The sequence below is a fragment of the Pan troglodytes genome, chromosome 10, assembly GCF_028858775.2.
Source record: "Pan troglodytes isolate AG18354 chromosome 10, NHGRI_mPanTro3-v2.0_pri, whole genome shotgun sequence".
Classification (NCBI taxonomy): Eukaryota; Metazoa; Chordata; class Mammalia; order Primates; family Hominidae; genus Pan; species Pan troglodytes.
In genome coordinates, this window is record NC_072408.2 from 15080718 (window position 1) to 15099547 (window position 18830).

Here is an 18830-nt window from a genome sequence, read left to right on the forward strand (position 1 = left end):
ATTGGAGAGGCAAGGCTTTTAGGCAGATAGGGCAGTTGTGAAAATGAATCAAGGCAATTTAAAATGGGACCTAAGGTCACTAGATTTGTTAGTCATGGTGAAGGAGTTTGGATATTATTTTAAGTGGTAAGATGTAATTGGAAGGCTTTAAGCAGCAGAGTAACATTCAATTTTAAAAGATCACTCTGGGCTAGGTGCGGTGGCTCACACCTGTAATCCCAACACTTTGGGAAGGCGGAGGTGGGTGGATCACTTGAGGTCAGGAGTTCAAAACCAGCCTGGCCAACATGGTGGAACCCCATCTCTACTAAAAATATAAAAATTAGCCGGGTGTGGTGGCGCATGCCTCTAATACCAGCTACTTGGGAGGCTGAGTCGGGAGAATGGCTTGAACCCAGGAGGCAGAGGTTGTAGTGAGCTGAGATCACACCATTGCACTCCAGCCTGAGCAACAAGAGCAAAACTCTGTCTCCAAAAAAAAAAAAAAAAAGACTGGAGGAGGAAGTAAAAAGATCACAAGAGAAAAAACAAAGTAGCTAGTTCTCAGTGGGGAAAGAAAGCAAAGTAATTTATCAAGTATGAAAAGCAACAAATGAAAGCTGTTTTTTTCCTTTTTTTGAGACGGAGTTTCGCTCTTGTTGCCCAGGGTGGAGTACAATGGCGCGATCTCTGCTCACCGCAACCTCCGCCTCCCAGGTTTAAGCGATTTGCCTGCCTCAGCCTTCCCGAGTAGCTGGGATTACAGGAATGCGCCATCATGCCCAGCTAATTTTTGTATTTTTAGTAGAGACGGAGTTTCTCCATGTTGGTCACGCTGGTCTTGAACTTCCGACCTCAGGTGATCCACCCGCCTTGGCCTCCCAAAGTGCTGGGATTACAGGTGTGAGCCACCGCGCCCGGCCACGAAAGCTTTTTCATTTCATCTACATAATAAACACATATTGTATTCTCTTATGTATGAGACTCTAAGAACAGAGTCTCATATGAGTATGAGGGTCTCATACAAGTCTCAAAGTCAACAGGCACTGAGTAGCCAAGTCAGGATTTAAAGCTCATTTTGTGGTTACAGGAAGGACAAAAAGTAAATAAGCCCATAATGTCGTGTACATTCAGAATTTTTATTTTAAAACAAAGAATCAGAGTAACAATAGAAAATCCATATGGAAATATTCACAATCTTCTCAGTGAGAAATGGGACCCTGCCTTACTGCCAACCTACTGTTTGAGGAGCCAGAAGTTGACATGAAGTTGCAAGGTCACCTCTTCAAGCTAAAGCCCACTCCATAGCTATGTGCATTTTTTTTTTTTTTGAGACGGAGTCTCGCCCTGTGGCCCAGGCTAGAGTGCAATGATGCGATCGCCGCTCACTGCAACCCCTGCGTCCCGGGTTCACATGATTCTCCCGCCTCAGCTTCCCAAGTAGCTGGGATTACAGGCGCCCGCCACCATGTCCGGCTAATTTTTGCATTTTTAGTAGAGACAGGGTTTCACTATGTTGGCCAGACTGGTCTCGAACCCCTGACCGCCCACCTAGGCCTCCCAAAGTGCTGGGATTACAGGCGTGAGCCACTGCATCTGGCCTCAGCTACGTGCATTTTTATTTAAAGGCTCCAGGAGCAGAGGGAACAGTGAGAACTGAGAACCAAAATACTGTCACTGGCAAGGGTTTGGCTAAAGGGTCTGAGATGTGTAAGCATCAAGAAGGGAAAGGGAGACTGAGCAACATATGAAAAAGGGGCTGTAGGAACAAACACAGAGAAAATAAGTCAACAATAACGTACTTCCACCCAGAGCAAAGTGACAGTGCACATACATTCATCCTCTCAAGTGTGGGCTGCACTGCACATTGACTCATACTGTCTAAACCTGGTTTATTGGAAAGATTCAAGTCCCCTGAGGGCATTCGGCATAGGACCACAGTGACATGGTAACAGACATACGCAAGCGTGCCGTGAGCCTAAAGCAACAACACACTTTAGATAACAATCTCTCAGAAAAAAATTCTCTCCCAGAGCTGAGGTTACAAATTCCAAGTTTGCTATAAACATTCTTTGGGGAATTCCTTTAAAGGTATGAGTTAAAATTAACAGAAAATCAACACCTAAAATCTCCTAAAGAACAAAGTGGAGAAATAATGAATCTCTACCAAGAACCAATTATTTTAGGTTTCTCATTTGGATGGCTCTCCCACGAGATAGGTGGCGGGATTACTTCAAAAGTAATGAGACTACTACAAGAAGGAGTTATTTCATCCAGTGAGGGGAACAGGCTTTCTAGAAATCACTTTCTCTTCCCTGGACTCCATCCAAAATTAGAACCCATCAACCGCCATTAACTACAATGCCCATATTAGTTAATAATCCTAGATTTCAAGTACTACTACATGTAAACTATTATCTTAAAGAAAAAAGCTCCAAAGGAAATCAGTAGCTTTATTATATAGGTATATGACTTTTATGAGAAATTAGTTTCCATCTGAAGGACAGAAATCGTTGAAGAGGTAACGTACAGACCTCAGGCACCATATCATTTACCCAATAATGAACAACATTTCTCCCTAAATTCTTATTGCACCTTAACCTCTCCAGCATCAAATCTTCTACTCTATAACCTCTCTTTAAACACCTCCCTCTAATCTCAATTTCCTTCTGTTTTTATTATTTGGCAAAATTACGCTTAAAAAAATAAATATTTCCATCATGGCATATATATACCTATGTAACAAACCTGCACATTCGGCACATGTATCCTGAAACTTAAAGTAAAAAACAAAAAAAAATTATGTAATTAAACCGGAGGATAAAATAAATAAAACTCAAGTTAATTTGCCGCGTAGAGCTGTATGGAAGTGAGGAAGGTGCTCTTACATAAACCCCCTCCGGCTTCCACACTCACAAGTATCTGCTTCCTGGTAAGTCTGAGGTTGGGGGAACTGCACCTTACTTTTCCTCTCCTATATCCCCTAGTGCGGCAATATCAGAACCCAAGGGAGGAAAAGCTGGCAAAGTTGTCATGTGCCAAGTGGCCAATCCCTCCTGAAATGAAGGTAGGTTCACTCGGTCTCTCCTAAGCAGAAGAGCATGTCCAGGAAATAAAATATTTAAAAAGCCATTGAAGATCCAACAAACCGCAGCCTTGGGGTGCTCATGGAGTGCGTGGGATGCAAGTAGCAGCATTCAGAAGCAGTCCTGGGTTCATCCTGATGAGGTCTCTCCCTTGTTGAGGGAGAGGTGGCTTTCCCATGCCGGGAGGGAGGTGGAAGGAGGCACGACTTAGACATTGGTGGTGGTCTCCTTAGCAGGCTCGATGCTGTTCATCTCCATGACGCCGTCCTTTCCAGATCTATCTGCACCGTGTGCCTGCCCTTCAAAGGCCCGTGTGATATCCTCAAAAGTCCTGCCACGGGTCTCAGGGACTTTGAAGAAGGTAAAAGCCAAGAAGGTAATGAGGAAGCCGGTGAAGATAATAAAAACGTAGGCTCCTAAATAGTGCTAGAGAAAGGACAGAAAAAAGAAAGGTTGATATAAAAATCTGGTCATTGACAAAGTCAATTTCCTTCACATTCATATTTCCAATAGGCTTCAAGCTATAACCCTTCCATATTTAATGAAAACAGGTTTCTTCAGATTCACTTATGATTCCATTGCTAACTTACTGTAGTTCTCTCTAGTTTTCTTTCTGTCATTCCTTTTCATTACAGTTAGATGCTTCCAAATGTCTACTGAGTATTTTTGGACTTTTGAGTAGTATTTTTAAAATCTGTGTTTCTGGGCCGAGTGCGGTGGCTCACACCCATAATCCCAGCACTTTGGGAGGTCAAGGTGGGAGGATCACTGGAACCCAGCAGTTTGAGACTAGCCTGGGCAACTCCATCTCTATTTATGAATTTTTTTTTTTTTTGAGACGGAATCTCACTCTGTCACCCAGGCTGGAGAGCAGAAGCTTGATCGCAGCTCACCATGAACTCCACCTCCTGGGTTTAAGTGATTCTCTTGCCTCAGTCTTCTGAGTAGCTAGGACTACAGGTGTGTGCTACCGCAATGGTGTGATCTCGCTCACTGGGATTACAGTCATGAGCCACGACGCCCGGCCTAATTTTTGTATTTATTGTAGAAACAGGGTTTCACCATGATAGTCAGGTTGGTCCCCAACTCCTGACCTCAAGTTATCCACCCACCTAGGCCTCTCAAAGTGCTGGAATTACAGGCTTGAGCCACTGTGTCTGGCCGCAAATTAAACTTTATGAATTATTTATTTCTGCAATTTTCCATTTAATATTTTTAGACTACAGGTAACTGAAACTGAAGAAGAGGAGGGACTACTGTATTTTTTTACTTATTTAGGGATGGAGTCTTGCTTCCATCAAGCAGGCTAGAGTGCAGTAGCGTGATCTCAGCTCGCTGCAACCTCCACCTCCCAGGTTTAAGTGATTCTCCTTCCTCGGTCTCCCAAGTAGCTGGAGTTACAGGCATGCACCACCATGCCCAGCTAATTTTTGAATTTCACCATGTTGGCCAGGCTGGTCTTGAACTCCTGACCTCAGGTGATCCACCTGCCTCAGCCTCCCACAGTGCTAGGATTACAGGCATGAGCCACCATGCCAGGCCCAGACTACTGTATTATTAAGGCGTATCTTCATGTCAGCTTACATAGGCTGGTTTTAAGATAAGGTGAGTTTACTTACAGCAGCAGAGGGGAAGAGCAATCCGACTAGGAAGTTGGAGGTCCAGTTGGAGCAGCCGGCCACTGCCATCGCAGCTGGGCGGGGGCCCTGGCTGAAGAGTTCGGCCACAATAAACCAGGGAATGGGGCCTGGTCCAATTTCAAAAAAGGCCACAAAGACCAAGATAGCCCCAATACAGACAAAGCTCATCCCATTATAGTTATCCTGTAAGAGGAAGGAACAGAGAAAATTAAATTTAAAGACAGTGTAACCTAGTATCTAGGTTCCCAGAAGCAACTAACGGCAAGCTCCTTCTGTCCCTGACGTACAATACAAAGAGTGGCTGTGGAGTCAAAAGGCTTGGATTTATTTTTATTTTTATTTTTTGAGACAGGGTCTTACTCTGTTGCCCATGCTGGAGTGCAGTGGCACTACAATAGCTCACTGCATCATCGACCTCCTGGGCTTAAGCAATCCTCCCACCTCAGCCTCTCAAATCGCTTGGACTTGAAGCATGTGCCACCACACCTGGCTAATTAAAAAAAAAGTTTTTTTTTTGGCCAGGCGCTGTGGCTCACGCCAAGGCAGGTGGATTATCTGAGGTCAAGGGTTGGAGACCAGCCTGGCTAACATGGTGAAACCCAGTCTCTACTAAGAAGTACAAAAATTAGCTGAGCGTGGTGGCACGTGCCTATAATCCCAGCTACCTGGGAGGCTGAGGCAGCAGAAACACTTAAGCCCAGGAGGCGGAGGTTGCAGTGAGCTGAGATCCTGCCACTGCTCTCCAGCCTGGTGACAGAGTGAAACCCTGTCTCCAAAAAAAAAAATTTTTTTTTGTTTTTTTTGTAGAGACAGTTTCTTGCCATGTTACGTAGGCTGGTCTTGAACTTCTGGGCTCAAGCCGTCCTCTAACCTTGGCCTTCCAAAGTGTTGTGATGACAGGCATGAACCACTGCGCCCAGCCAGGATTGGATTTTTTTTTTTTTTTTTTGAGAGAGAGTTTCGCTCTTGTCGCTCAGGCTGGAGTGCAATGGCACCATCTCAACTTACCGCAACCTCTGCCTCCTGGGTTCAAGCGATTCTCCTGCCTCAGCCTCCCAAGTAGCTGACATTAGAGGCATGCACCACCACTCCTGGCTAATTTTCTATTTTTAATAGAGACGGGGTTTCTACATGTTGGTCAGGCTGGTCTTGAACTCTCGACATCAGGTGATCCGCCCGCCTCACCCTCCCAGTGTGCTGGGATTACAGGCGTGAGCCACCGCGCCCGGCCGAGGATTGAATTTTTCAATCCCATCTATATGATCTCATATATGTCACTTTGTACTGAGACCATGTCATCATCTATTAAGTGTGATTACCTTGATATTATTCTAAGAATTAAATTAGATAATTTATTTTATAAGCTATAATAATGTTCTATAAATGTAAGGATTCTAACAGTTTACCTCCAGTTCTCTGACGACCCATGTTTCTTAAACTCTGGGCATCCTGCTTCTCTCCTCTGACTTTATTGACAAACTGCAACCTTAACAACCCACCCCTTGTGTCACAGAAGTCAACTGTAACCTCTCTTCTTTCCCCCTCCCTTTTTTTCATTCAAAGAGCACTTACCTTTAATAACAAAGAAACAGTCATGAGCGTGGAACAAAAAGCCATCCCTCCAAGGCCTATCATATGCAGAGTCCTTCTTCCTGCCCTTTCCACCAGAAATAGCTGGAAGAAGAATATGACATGAAACTTCAGTTTTCCTTTCCATGAAAACAGCGTCTGAGCTACTTGAAATCTGCCTTACCAACAGCAGGACACTTGTTATGGATACCCCTCCTGTGATTTATGATTTTATATACATACATATTGTGTTCCATTCATAGGTCCTGGCTCAAAATCCCCATAGCCCTTGGTAGAGTCTTTTGTCATAATGTTGGGATGCTTCAGGCCTTAGGAGCAGGTCTCAGATAACAGAATTCTTCTCTGACTTTCTCCTGCCCTCCCACTTGGCAGGAGGCTAATCTGACTGTGGGTCATAAAACCCTCATTTCAGAGAGGGTCCTGCCCCACACCCTAGAGGAAGAAATGCTACAGAGAGGCCAACAAATCATCTAAGCAGACAGGCCCAGCTGGGTTCAGATCATTCCCTTTCTGTCCAATCACATGTCAGAAGAGTTGTCCATGTTTCAATCACGGAGAACCAATTAAGTCTGCATAAAAGGCCCAAAAGGCAGGGTGTGGGGAGCTTCCAGATATCTGAACCCGTGGAAGCTGACAGGAAGGTCAGCAACAACTCATCTATGTGCTAGGAGTGCACCCCAAGCCCACAGAGACAGAAGCTCCCATGCTCAGGATCCCTCTAGACCTCGCCCCGTGAATCTCTTCATCTGGTTCTTTATTTCTGTGCTTTAAAATATCCTTTAAATCAAACTAGGAAACAATTTCCCTGAGTTCTGTGAGCCACTGTAGCAAATTAATCAAACCCAAAGAGGGTGTCGTGGCAATCCTGATCTACAGCTGGTGAGTCAGAAGCACAGGTAAAACAACCTGGAGCTTGTGACTGGCATCAGGAGTTGGGGGCAGTCTTGGGAATTGGGCCACCAACCTGTGAGATCTGATGCTACCTCCAGGTAGACAGTGTCATAATTAAATCGCAGGACACCTAGATAGTGTCCACTGCGGAACTGATTGCACACCTCACGGGGAAAAATTCTCACATATTCTGGGGATCACAGATAACTTCTGTTGATTATTGTTGTTTTAGTGTAAAAACAGTGGAGTAACAGAGCTTGAGAGTTTTTCCAAACACCTCTCCTCCAATTCCAAGTTCAAAGCATACTATATAGTCCCTTCTATACTCCCTCCTTTCCCATCCATCCCATATTTGCTTGAAGAGTGAAGACTACATCCAACATTAAATTTATCTCTTTTTCCCAAAGGAAAATTAAGCAACAAAAAGGTAACTAAATGATGGTAGGGTCATGCAATCCATCTTTGAACATCTGTAGCAAGGATTCTTTTCTCCCCTCAAAATTACCAAACCATCCAACTTACAGAAACTACAGTGAAGATAGTATTAACCACACCCGCGCCGATGGTGGCATAGATGGGCTCTTGAACACCTGCATCCTTGAAGATTCCTGTTGAGTAATAGAACACCTAGGAGAAAAGAAAACATGCAGCTTTGATGCAATTCTGCACACCAGTTACACAGAACCCTCAAAAATAAAAGTCCCAGTGGGTAAGAAGTCCTTTTTCTAGGTTTTCGTTCAATACTAATATCCCTTCTGCAAATGAATTATCTTCTGTATCTTATCTCCTAGTCTGGATCTGTCACCCAGGCAGGACTGCAGTGGCACAATCTCAGCTCACTGCTACCTCCACCTCCCAGATTCAAGCGATTCTCCTGCCTCAGCTTCCTGAGTAGCTGGACTACAGGTGCCTGCAACCACACGCAGCTAATTTTTGTAGTATAAGTAGAGATGGGTTTTCACCTTGTTGGCCAGGCTGGTCTCGTACTCCTGACCTCAAGTGACCTGCTCGCCTTGGCCTCCCAAAGTGCTAGGATTACAGGCATGAGCCACCGCACCTGGCCCTCCTTTCTCTTTCTAAATGTTCTTAATTCTAGCTACTCATTTACATTGTTTCTTCTAAAAATGCTTATTCCCACTGTTCCATTTCCTCTTGCTTATGTCCACTTCACTAACTTACATAAAGGTGTAATTCCTACTAACTGGTTTCTTTTTTATAAGTTGAGACAGCAACTCACTGTTGCCCAGGCTGGTCCTGAACTCTTGGTCTCAAGTGATCCTCCTGCCTCTCAGCCTCCCAAGTTGCTGGGATTATAGGCATGTGCCATCAGGCCCAGCTAAATGCTTTTTTAATTGGCTCTTCCCCAAACTCTCAAAACATTGATAGGGACATCGATGTCTCAATTTGATAGTGAACTAATTGAATAACCTTATCCTGCTCATTGAATAAGCAGAGGTTGGGCTGTATTTCCTAGGCCTAGGCCCTTTTGAAGTGTTTTATGAAATAATACCAGCTACTATTGCAATTTAATATATATTAAATAAATTATTATGTTGTTTGCTAGGCACTGTGCTAAAATCTAAAGTTGCTATAACTACCATAGTTAAGAGATATTAAAATACTGGACTCAGACCTCAAGTTAACAAAGGAACATTATCTAGGTTACCGAGGTTCACTTCAGTTTATTTCACCCAGAGTATTTGCCTCCATAGCAATATGTATTAGTCTTTTTGATGAATATGGACCTCTATATTGGGATTTACCTTCTCATGAAACAACTCTTTAAATCCCTAGTACGTAAGATGTAAACTATGTATATTCATATTTTCTAAAATAAGATAATTGTTTTTTGAAACTGAGATTTGTAGAGTCATTATTGAAAAACCTGCTGCTCTAGGGCTAATTAAGACTGTTAAGAAATCTCAACATATTATATGATGGCGTCAAGCTTGTGGGGAAAGATATTAGGCTAGTGCAAAAGTAATTACTTGAGCAGTTTAAACAAGCAATAAATAGGTATGCCAATTCTTTTCCTTAACATAATGTCTACACGTCAAAAACCTAATGTACATGTACACATCTCCATAAAATTTCTCATAGTAAAATGACTTTGCTATCTAGTGTCACCAAGCAAGGTAACCCCTACATCATCTCACCTAAATAGTTTACTCTGCTAGGTAAACATGATACAATGCAACCTCTTACCCATTTGCCCATAAGGGAAATTAGAAATCATCATTTGTGCAAAGTAGGTTGGAAAAGTGATTTCCAAGCCTGCTGTGCATCAGATTTTTTTTTTACAGACAACTTTCAGGTCTCTTACACAGAGATTCTCAAATTCAGCTGACTCAGGAATCCCAACCCCCATAATTCTGATGCAGCCAGCTTTGGGTGAGATTATACCTGGCGCAAAATCTACTCATTGACTAGATTGGGAGCCAGTTTAGTCCAACAATAATTAATGTACATGCCGGGCGAGGTGGGTCACACCTGTAAGGCCGGCACTTTAGGAGAGAGAGCTGAGGTGGGTGGATCACCTGAGGTCAGGAGTTTGAGACCAGCCTGGCCAACACGGTGATATCCCTCTATTCTCTACTAAAAATACGAAAAAATAAGCAAGGTGTGGTGGTGGGCACCTGTAATCTGGGCTGTAATCCCACCTGTAATCTCGGGAGTCTGAGGCAGGAGAATCATTTGAACCCAGGAGATGGAGGTTGTGGTGAGCTGAGATTGCACCACAGCACTCCAGCCTGGGTGACAGAACAAGACTTCACCTCAAAAAAAGGATGGGCCAGGCGCAGTGGCTCACGCCTATAATCCCAGCACTTAGGAAGGCCGTGGCAGGCAGATCATGAGGTCAAGAGATCGAGACCATCCTGGCCAACATGGTGAAACCTGTTCTCTACTAAAAATACAAAAATTAGCCAGGCATGGTGGCACACGCCTGTAGTCCCAGCTACTCGGGAGGCTGAGGCAGGAGAATCGCTTGAACCCGGGAGGTGGAGGTTGCAGTGAGCTGAGATCGTGCCACTGTACTCCAGCCTGGGCGATCGAGTGAGACTCTGTTTCAAAAAAAAAAAGAATGTACACACCATACTCTGAAATGGCAGGAGTCTGTCCCTCAGACTGCTCACGGATCACTTGTCATTTCTCACAGGTGATCTTTTACTGATCCTGTTTTGCAGGGCCTGGACTGTGGTGAGGCAGCTAGGGAGTTGCCTCAGGTGCATTCCTTCATTCTTTCTTTTTTCTTTTTTTAAACAGGCACAGAACTAACGCAAGGTACATTCTTTAAAGAGGTGCTCATTCTCAGGGCTACACTTGCACGTAGCTGCCTCACCTGCCTAGTCCCAGCTCTGCTGCTCTGGAAAGTCTCGGGAGCACATTTTTCTCCAGTAATACGTGTGGCCTACATTATCATTTCCAAATGAAGAAATTTGAGACTGGGATTCATCAAAATCACCTAGGAGGCTTTTTCTAACTACTGTGTATTTCCTCCCAAGTTTTTTTTTTAAAGACAGGGTCATACTATATTTCCCAGGCTTGACTCCTGGGCCTAAGTGATATTCCCACCTCAGCCTCCCGAGTAGTAGCTGGGACTACAGGCATGAGCAGCCACCACACTTGGCTCCTCATAGATTCTGACATAACAGCCTCTAACCCCTCATAAGAAGCACTGCCACTTCAAATACAAATATCCTGGGTGTGCTAGGTAGGAGAAAAGTTCCAAGAACCAACTTACTATTTTGAGCATCAAAATGCTCAAAATAGTAAGTTTTGCAAAATGCTTTGTTACAAAATAATTTAATCCCATTGATCAAAGACTATCTGAAAACCCTTAGGGGATGAATCAGTATTTAAAAAGGTGGGACAAGGGTGCTCTTAATATCCATATTGACTAGAAGGCACAGGAATACTCTCTTCCTACAATCCACAGTCAAATGCAGGAAGCTGATATTTGCATGGAATACAAGGGCTATCTGCCAAATGCTAGCTTCCGTTTTGCCGCCCTCTTTAAACTATCATCTATCATGCCCTCTTTAAACTACCATGCTCGCTATACTAGTTGTAAAAACAGACTGGTAAAGTCAGTTCACTCTGAAGTTGCCAGTGTCCTTGCAGGGTCTTTTTTTTTTTTTTTCCTTTTTTTAAATTTCAGAGACACAGTCTCACTCTGTCTCCCAGGCTGGAATGCAGTGGCATAATTATAGCTGACTGCAACCTGAAACTCCTGAGCTCAAGTGATCCTCTTACCTCAGCCTCCTGAGTAGCTGGGACTACAGAGGCACACCGCCACCATGCCCGGCATTTTAAGTGAAATACTTAAGACACGTTTGACCCTAAAGTATCACACTCACAGCATTGATCCCAGAGAGCTGCTGAGAGAGCTGGAGCACAATGGAAATGATGATGGGCTGTCGGTAGCTGGACACTCTAAAGAGCTCCAGCACGGTGACTTGCTTTTCTTGTGACATCCTTGCACTCTCATCTTTCATCTCCTGGATGTCTTGGGATACATCCTGGGTGCCCCACAACCGCTGGAGGACTGGTGAAAAGAAGAAAGAGGAAAGGATAAAGAGAATGTGCTGCCCCGAATTCATTCTTCCTGTAAGGCAGCCAGGAAAGGGCCGCACGAGATGAGGTGATGGATAGCATCCATTCCTTTTTTTTTTTTTTGAGACAGAGTTTCACTTTTGTTGCCCAGGCTGGAGTGCAATGGCATGATCTCAGCTCCCTGCAACCTCCACCTCCCGGGTTCACATGATTCTCCTGCCTCAGCCTCCCAAGTAGCTGGGATTACAGGCATGCGCCCCCATGCCCGGCTAATTTTGTATTTTTAGTAGAGACAGGGTTTCTCCATGTTGTTTCAGGCAGGTCTTGAACTCCTGACCTCAGGTGACCCGCCTCGGCCTCTTATAATGCTGGATTACAGGCATGAGCCATCACACCCGGCCTGATAGCATCCATTCCTAAACCCGCCTTTTCACCTCATTCTTTAGGGGCTGAAAATTTTACTCAGGAGTAATCAGAACCCTCCTCACTTGGATTCTGAGAGGCAGGGAAAGAGTGTAACAGAAAGTAGGTCCAGTACAATAATCCCTAAAACAAACCACAACCATATAATTCATGTAGTAAGGTGTGAAGGATACTCACTCTGCTTAGCATTCTCCTCTTCTTTTCTGTTAATGAGCAAAAATCTGGGACTTTCAGGGCAAAATGGAAGGGCTGCACTTTGTAGGATAGCAGGAAGGATGGTAAAACCCAGTAGCAGCGGCCATAGCTCTTCAGACCCAAGGATGAATTCCAGACCAAAGATCTAGAAACCACACAAAGATAATGCTATAAACCCCATACTTCACAGGCCACAAGTTCATTAAAACACAAAAAGTTCAGAAAATCATACATTCTTTTACCATGTGAAAAAATAAACAAATTGTGTTTCTTTTCCTTTCTCTACTCAGCATGCTTTTTTTGTTTGTTTTTTTGAGACGGAGTCTCACTCTGTCACCCAGGCTGGAGATCAGTGGCACAATCTTGGCTCACTGCAAACTCCGCCTACCGGGTTCACGCCATTCTCCCGCCTCAGCCTCCGGAGTAGCTGGGACTACAGGTGCCCGCTACCACGCCCGACCAATTTTTTGTGTTTTTAGTAGAGATGGGGTTTCACCATGTTAGCCAGGCTGGTCTTGATCTGCTGACCTCGTGATCCGCCCACCTCGGCCTCCCAAAGTGCTGGGATTACAGGCGTGAGCCACAGCGCCCGGCCTCAGCCTGCTTCTTCAACTACTATCTATTATCTAAAACTTCCATATGTAATTGAACATGTGCCAGATATTCTTCAGTGCTTCACCTATGTTAACTTTTTTAATGACCCATGAAACTAACACTCATTAAGTATGAGAAGTTCTAGAGTACCTGGGCCACCAGAATTCCAACAACGATGCCCAGCTGGTTGAGAGTGCCAAAGGCACCCCGCAGGGCAGTAGGCGAGATCTCTCCAATGTACATGGGCACAAAACCTGTGCAGAGTCCGCAGAAGAGGCCAATAACCAAGCGACCCAGGATCAGCATTTCAACCGACTTAGCTACTTTACACAGTCCCATAAAGCAGCCACCAGTGACAGCCAACAGGTTGACAATCAGCATTGAATTGCGCCTGTAAGGTTAATCAAAGACAAAGCAGAATTAGCAAAGTGAGAGGCTCCTAACTTCTCTGTCCTCATTATTCTGTTCTTCTCCAGGCTCATATCATCTCTTTTTTTTTTAATCTAACTTTTGTTTTTCACTTTCTATTATCAGAACATTTCTAGTTGGGAACCAGGTGTGATGGTGCCCGCCTGTAGTCCCAGGCACTCAGGGAGCTGAGGTCGGAGGTCGAAGCTGTAGTGAGCTATGATTGGGCCATTACACTCCAGCCCGGGTGACAGAGCAAGACCCTCTTTCTTGGGGGGTAAAAAAACAAAAGAACAACATAATCAAGTAAAACAGGTTGCTTTACCGATTTTTAAATGTGAATTCCAATTGCATTTCTAGAATATCTAATTGGCTTTTTTTTTTTTTTTTTTGGAGACGGAGTCTTGGTCTGTCACCCAGGCTGGAGTGCAGTGGCGGGATCTCGGCTCACTGCAACCTGCGCCTCCCAGGCTCAAGAGATTCTCCTGCCTCAGCTTCCAAGCAGCTGGGATTGCAGGCGCACACCACCACGCCCGGCTAATTTTTTGTATTTTTAGTAGGGACAGGGTTTCACCGTGTTAGCCTGGATGGTCTCGATCTCCTGACCTTGTGATCTGCTGGCCTCAGCCTCCCAAAGTGCTGGGATTACACGTGTAAGCCACGGCACCGGCTTTTTTTTTTTTTTTTGATACGGGGTTTTGCTCTTTCGCCCAGGCTGGTGTGAAGTGGCCAGATCTCAGCTTACTGCACCCTCTGCACCCCCACTGCAGGTTCAAGTGATTTTCCTGCCTCAGCCTCCGGAGTAGCTGGGATTATAGGTGCCTGTCACTACGCCTGGCTAATTTTTGTATTTTTGGTAGAGACAGGGTTTTGCCATGTTGGCCAGGCTGGTCTCGAACTCCTGACCTCAGCTGATCCACTTGCCTCGGTTTCCCAAAGTGCTAGGATTACAGGGGTGAGCCACCATACCCTGCCTAATTGGCAAATTAAAACAGTTCCTTCATTAGTCATAAATGAAAATATATTCTACCTTCTAAAACATATTGTTAAGCTTCTATAGAATAAGACTTTTTTTTTTTTGCCATTATCCACATTTGCCATAGACTAAGAAGCACAAAAATAATTCCTACCAATCCTGGGTAAAATAATAAAAACATTTATATGAAACCCCAATTTTTTTAATACAAGTAAACAACTTCGGACCTTGTAAATTAAGTATGCTTCTAGAAACCCCATAGTTGAGTTTACTAGGGAATAATTCTGAACTATCCCTAGCTGGACTGCAAAGGCCAATCACTCACAGTTCATCTCTTGCACAGCTGGGTGGGAGCTCTCCAGGGTAGTAGATCTCCAAGCAAGGGCAGTCATATTCAGGGCCAGTTGGACTAGGTTTCCCTTGATTAGAATTCAAGGTGTTCTTATTCAAAGGCATCATCACCTCCCTGCCCTAACTCTCCACACTTGTCCTCAATGTGGCTGGTAGAGCCCACTTCCTTGCCCAGTTTCTAGTCAATACCTGCCAAAGCGGTTGACGAAGAGTCCGACGGAAAAGGAGCCGATCATACCCCCGATGGAGAATATGGCCACAGACAAGGACCAGAGATTCGTGAGCAGCACCTCAGAGGGTGGGGCATTTCCCTTGTCCGTCAAAGTTTTATTGATAAATTCCTTTATGATCTGCAAAATAAAAGGGTTGGTGGAAGAACAGACTGTTACAGTTGGATGAGAACAAAAGACAAACATTAGGGATCATTTCCTTCCTAGAGAATCAAGGGAATAAATAGACAGGAATGGAAGGGGCAGATAACGTATTGGAATTTATGTTAACTCTCCCTGGAATAGTAATTCTATTTGTCCTGAAAATCCCAGTAGGTGGCAGCACCGATGTTCACAGTCTACCCCAGCCCTCTGCTAAGGGAACCCAGCTTCTTTGTAACTAACCCCTAAGGGATAATACAGGATGTGCATCACTATGAGGTGAAAGAGTGGGAGGAAGAACAGCACCGCCCAGCGTTCAGGGAGTACGTGAGCTTTGTGCTTCGATTAGATGACCCCACTAATTTTCCCCACCAATATTGTCTCCATCTTCAGTCTTGGACAGGATAGATACAAAGTTTGTCTTAAAATCCCCTAGTTTGGGGAGGGACCCTCACTAACTGTGTTGCTCAGGATGGTGTTTAACTCCTGGACTCAAGTGATCTTTAAGCCTCAGCCTCAGGAGTAGCTGGGACTCCAGGCAGATGCCACCATGCCTGGCCTTAAATTCTGAATTCCTGAAACCCTACTTAAAGGAATAACTTCCCTATTCTAAATTCTATTTATTGTGGCCTGGCACTCACCTTCTCAGGAGCATTGATGACCCCAGTGTTGTAGCCAAATTGGAAAGAGCCGATTGTAGCAACTGTGATGGCAAAGATCAGAGCTGGGGTGACCTGGAGGGAGGGAAGACAGAGGAGAGAATAGTCCTTAAAACTTGTGATTGATGACTGTTTCTTATTAATTATGGAGCTGTATTAGGAGAATTTGAGTTATGAGTGGTATGAAAAGAACATCCAATGAGATTTAGGTAATTAATGGGGAAGACAAAGGAATAGATTATACTAAAGAACTTATCTGGAGATAAGAATGTGAAGTTAACTTGGTAAAAATGAAAGAAAATTGGGGAAGGAAGAAGTTAAGAGAAACTGGGTTGGTCAGTTTGGAAATATTTAAAAACTTGCATCAGGCAAATGTAGGCATAGAATTCCACTCACGAACTGGGAGGGCAGAGAAAAAGACAGTCTCGGGTAGGATTACTAAGAATTGACCATTTTGGAAACAAATACAGTGCAGTCTGATCTGTACCCCAGACTCCACGGAAGCCCAGTGGTGGTGGTGGAGGGGGTGGTAGTTTGTGTCTTCACTGCTGGGCGGCTCTTTGAGTCTCTTATCTCTCAGGACCATGTAACCTACTGGATCTACCCACTGCATCCTGGCCCCATTTCAGTCTTCGTTTATTAAATACAGTTCTGCTATCCCTAACTCCCGCGCAGGGGAAGAAAGTACTTACTCTGAACCCAACATATAAGAGGCGAACCCAACATATAAGAGACATTTCTTAGTGGGGAGAACCGGTCATCTTCACCTTGCCTGGAATAATTCAGCCAGGCGAGACATTTTCCATTTCTACCTTGGGGCAGCTCAATTTTTATATCTGAGGCCAACTTCTACGCCATTCCCCCCACCCCACCACCCAAAATCCCTTCAACCTTTCATATCTTAAACTCCTTTCCTTTCAGGTCGGGCAGATTAGGCAGCAGGCTGGGAGCTTCAGCAGGAGAAGTGACCTTGCCTGCAGCCTCCCAGATGTCTCAGTCCCAGCTAAGCATCAGTACCCCGGAGGGCCCTGCCAGTGCAATGCTCTGTTAAATCTTTTTCCGTTTAGTAAAAATCTCTTCTGTCTCCTCTCATCATTCACTATCTTTGAGAGCCTTTTCTTCTTTAGTCTCATAATTTTCCATCCCTTTCTTATTTTCCTACATTTTCTTTCTTTCTGCTTTGTAGAGATGGGATCTCACTATATTGCCCAAGGCTAGTCTCAAACTCCAGGCCTCATGTGATCCTCCTGCCTTGGTTTCCCAAATGCTGGGGTTATAGGTGTGACCCACCACACCTGGCCCCTTATTTTTAGTTAAATTTATCTTGGTAAAAAATGCCTTTCTTGCTGCGCGCAGTGGCTCATGCCTGTAATCTCAGCACCTTGGGAGGCCGAGGCCGGCGGATCGCCTGAGGTCGGGAGTCGAGACCAGCCTGACCAACATAGAGAAACCCCGTCTCTACTAAAAATACAAAATTAGCCGGGCCCGGTGGTTCATGCCTGTAATCCCAGCTACTCAGGAGGCTGAGGCAGGAGAATCGCTTGAACCCGGGAGGCGGAGGCTGTGGTGAGCTGCGGTCGCTCCATTGCACTCCAGCCTGGGCAACAAGAGTAAAACTCAATCAGAAAAAAAAGAAAAGCCTTTCTCCCTGCAAATAATGCATATACAACACTCAATATTTTAGTATGTCCTGCACTCACGATTTTAACCCTAATAGGAAGGACAACTGGAATTCTTTCTCCTTAGCATCCACGAACCCCATATGTTATAGGACAAACAGATGGCCAGACCCTGGCCTGTGCCCCCAAACACAGACCTTTTCAAGGTCTAATGCTTCCAGAGAAGTCTTCACACTGGCTCTGAGACCCACACTTGTAATCCATACAACCAAGCAGCCCGATCCTCTAAACACTCAACCATCTCGTCCTCAGTGGCATATGGTTACCTAAAATAAACCTGAGAAGCAAACACAACTTCTCCGGGTGACTTCCTATGATAAGGTGAACAGAACTGTATGACATTCAAAGAGAACTGATGAAGTGGCAGCAGTGCAGGCTAGAGATGAAATGAAAAGGCCTTAAGATGGCTTGGTGACTTAGGAGAAAATAGAACAAGGAGATTACCATTAATATTTGCCTTTCTGAGTGTATCCCAAACAAGCAAAAATAACCAGTAATTATATCATTCTTACCTTCTGTGTCCCCATCGCTGTAATCTAATTCAAGTCTTCAAGAAAGATCTAGGGGTGATTCCAGAAACAGCTTTTTCAGCCAACAAAACCTTCAAAATGTCCTTCTCAGCAGCAAGTTTTCTCCACGTCCTCAGGAAGGATCCAAAGTCTCACCATTACAGCATCTCTGGGTCTCGCTGGGATCATGACTATTTATAATCTCCGCAAAGGGTGGAGCCTGAAAGGGAGACAAGCCCCCAGCCCCACCCCACCCCACCCCACCCCCCTGAAGCAATCTTGTGATCTCTCGGAATTCTGTGTTATCAGAACTACCCCCGCCCCCGCCCCACAGACAATAACGCCCTACCTCCCCCCTCTCTTAAAACCACATCCTTCCACTCTCTCCACCCTGGGTTTTTTTTTTTTTTCAAAAGCTCATCCTTACTCCTTCCCTCTTCTAATAGCAGCTAGAGCCTCTTAGTTTCACAGACAAAATACTACCAGAAAAGCCTGGAGGGAGGGCAAATACACTATTTTTTTGCTCTCGCATCTGCTTGGGATTAAAACAATCTACAGAGAGATTAGAATAAATCTATCCATACAAAACAAAGTCAAGTGGGTTCTACTATCAGAGATTTAAGGTTGTTAGTAAGAATTCTTGATCCTATGAATTTATAGGCTGGGTCTACAATCTTTTTTTTTTTTTTTTTTTTTTTTTGAGACGGAGTCCACAATCTTAAAGGGGAGGGAAAGACAGCCTGAGAGAAGAAAATCAGGGAAATAATTTTGCCAGTGTTCCTTTCTTCGCATAATCTCACCTGGAGGGAAGAAAATCTGAATTTCTAGGAGCCAGACCAACTATCAGGGCAGTAGGAATAAGAAGTTCAACTGTTTATGGAATACAATCCATATCCTTTTTTTTTTTTTGATACGGAATCTCTCT

General features: G+C 44.5%; 1 protein-coding gene across 1 annotated transcript; it reads right to left on the reverse strand.

Moving 5' to 3' along the window:
- Positions 1–1099: 1099 nt before the first annotated feature.
- Positions 1100–18316, reverse strand: SLC2A3 (solute carrier family 2 member 3). Its single transcript, XM_508989.9, has 10 exons — positions 17909–18316; positions 15700–15792; positions 14877–15037; positions 13103–13343; positions 12341–12503; positions 11545–11732; positions 7709–7813; positions 6278–6379; positions 4685–4888; positions 1100–3491 (listed from the first exon to the last, which is right to left on the reverse strand). The coding sequence occupies exons 1-10, from the start codon at positions 17921–17923 to the stop codon at positions 3273–3275; spliced, it is 1491 nt and encodes a 496-aa protein (XP_508989.2). The 5' UTR covers positions 17924–18316; the 3' UTR covers positions 1100–3272.
- Between the last annotated feature and the right edge of the window lie 514 nt (positions 18317–18830).

Bases quoted from the DNA above. Each gene is read 5' to 3' on its own strand.
- SLC2A3 (XM_508989.9), bottom strand. The intron at 15,038-15,699 runs GTGAGTGCCAGG...TTTATTTTGCAG, and splicing joins TCATCAATGCTCCTGAGAAG to ATCATAAAGGAATTTATCAA. The intron at 12,504-13,102 runs GTACTCTAGAAC...TGTGGTTTCTAG, and splicing joins TTGGAATTCTGGTGGCCCAG to ATCTTTGGTCTGGAATTCAT.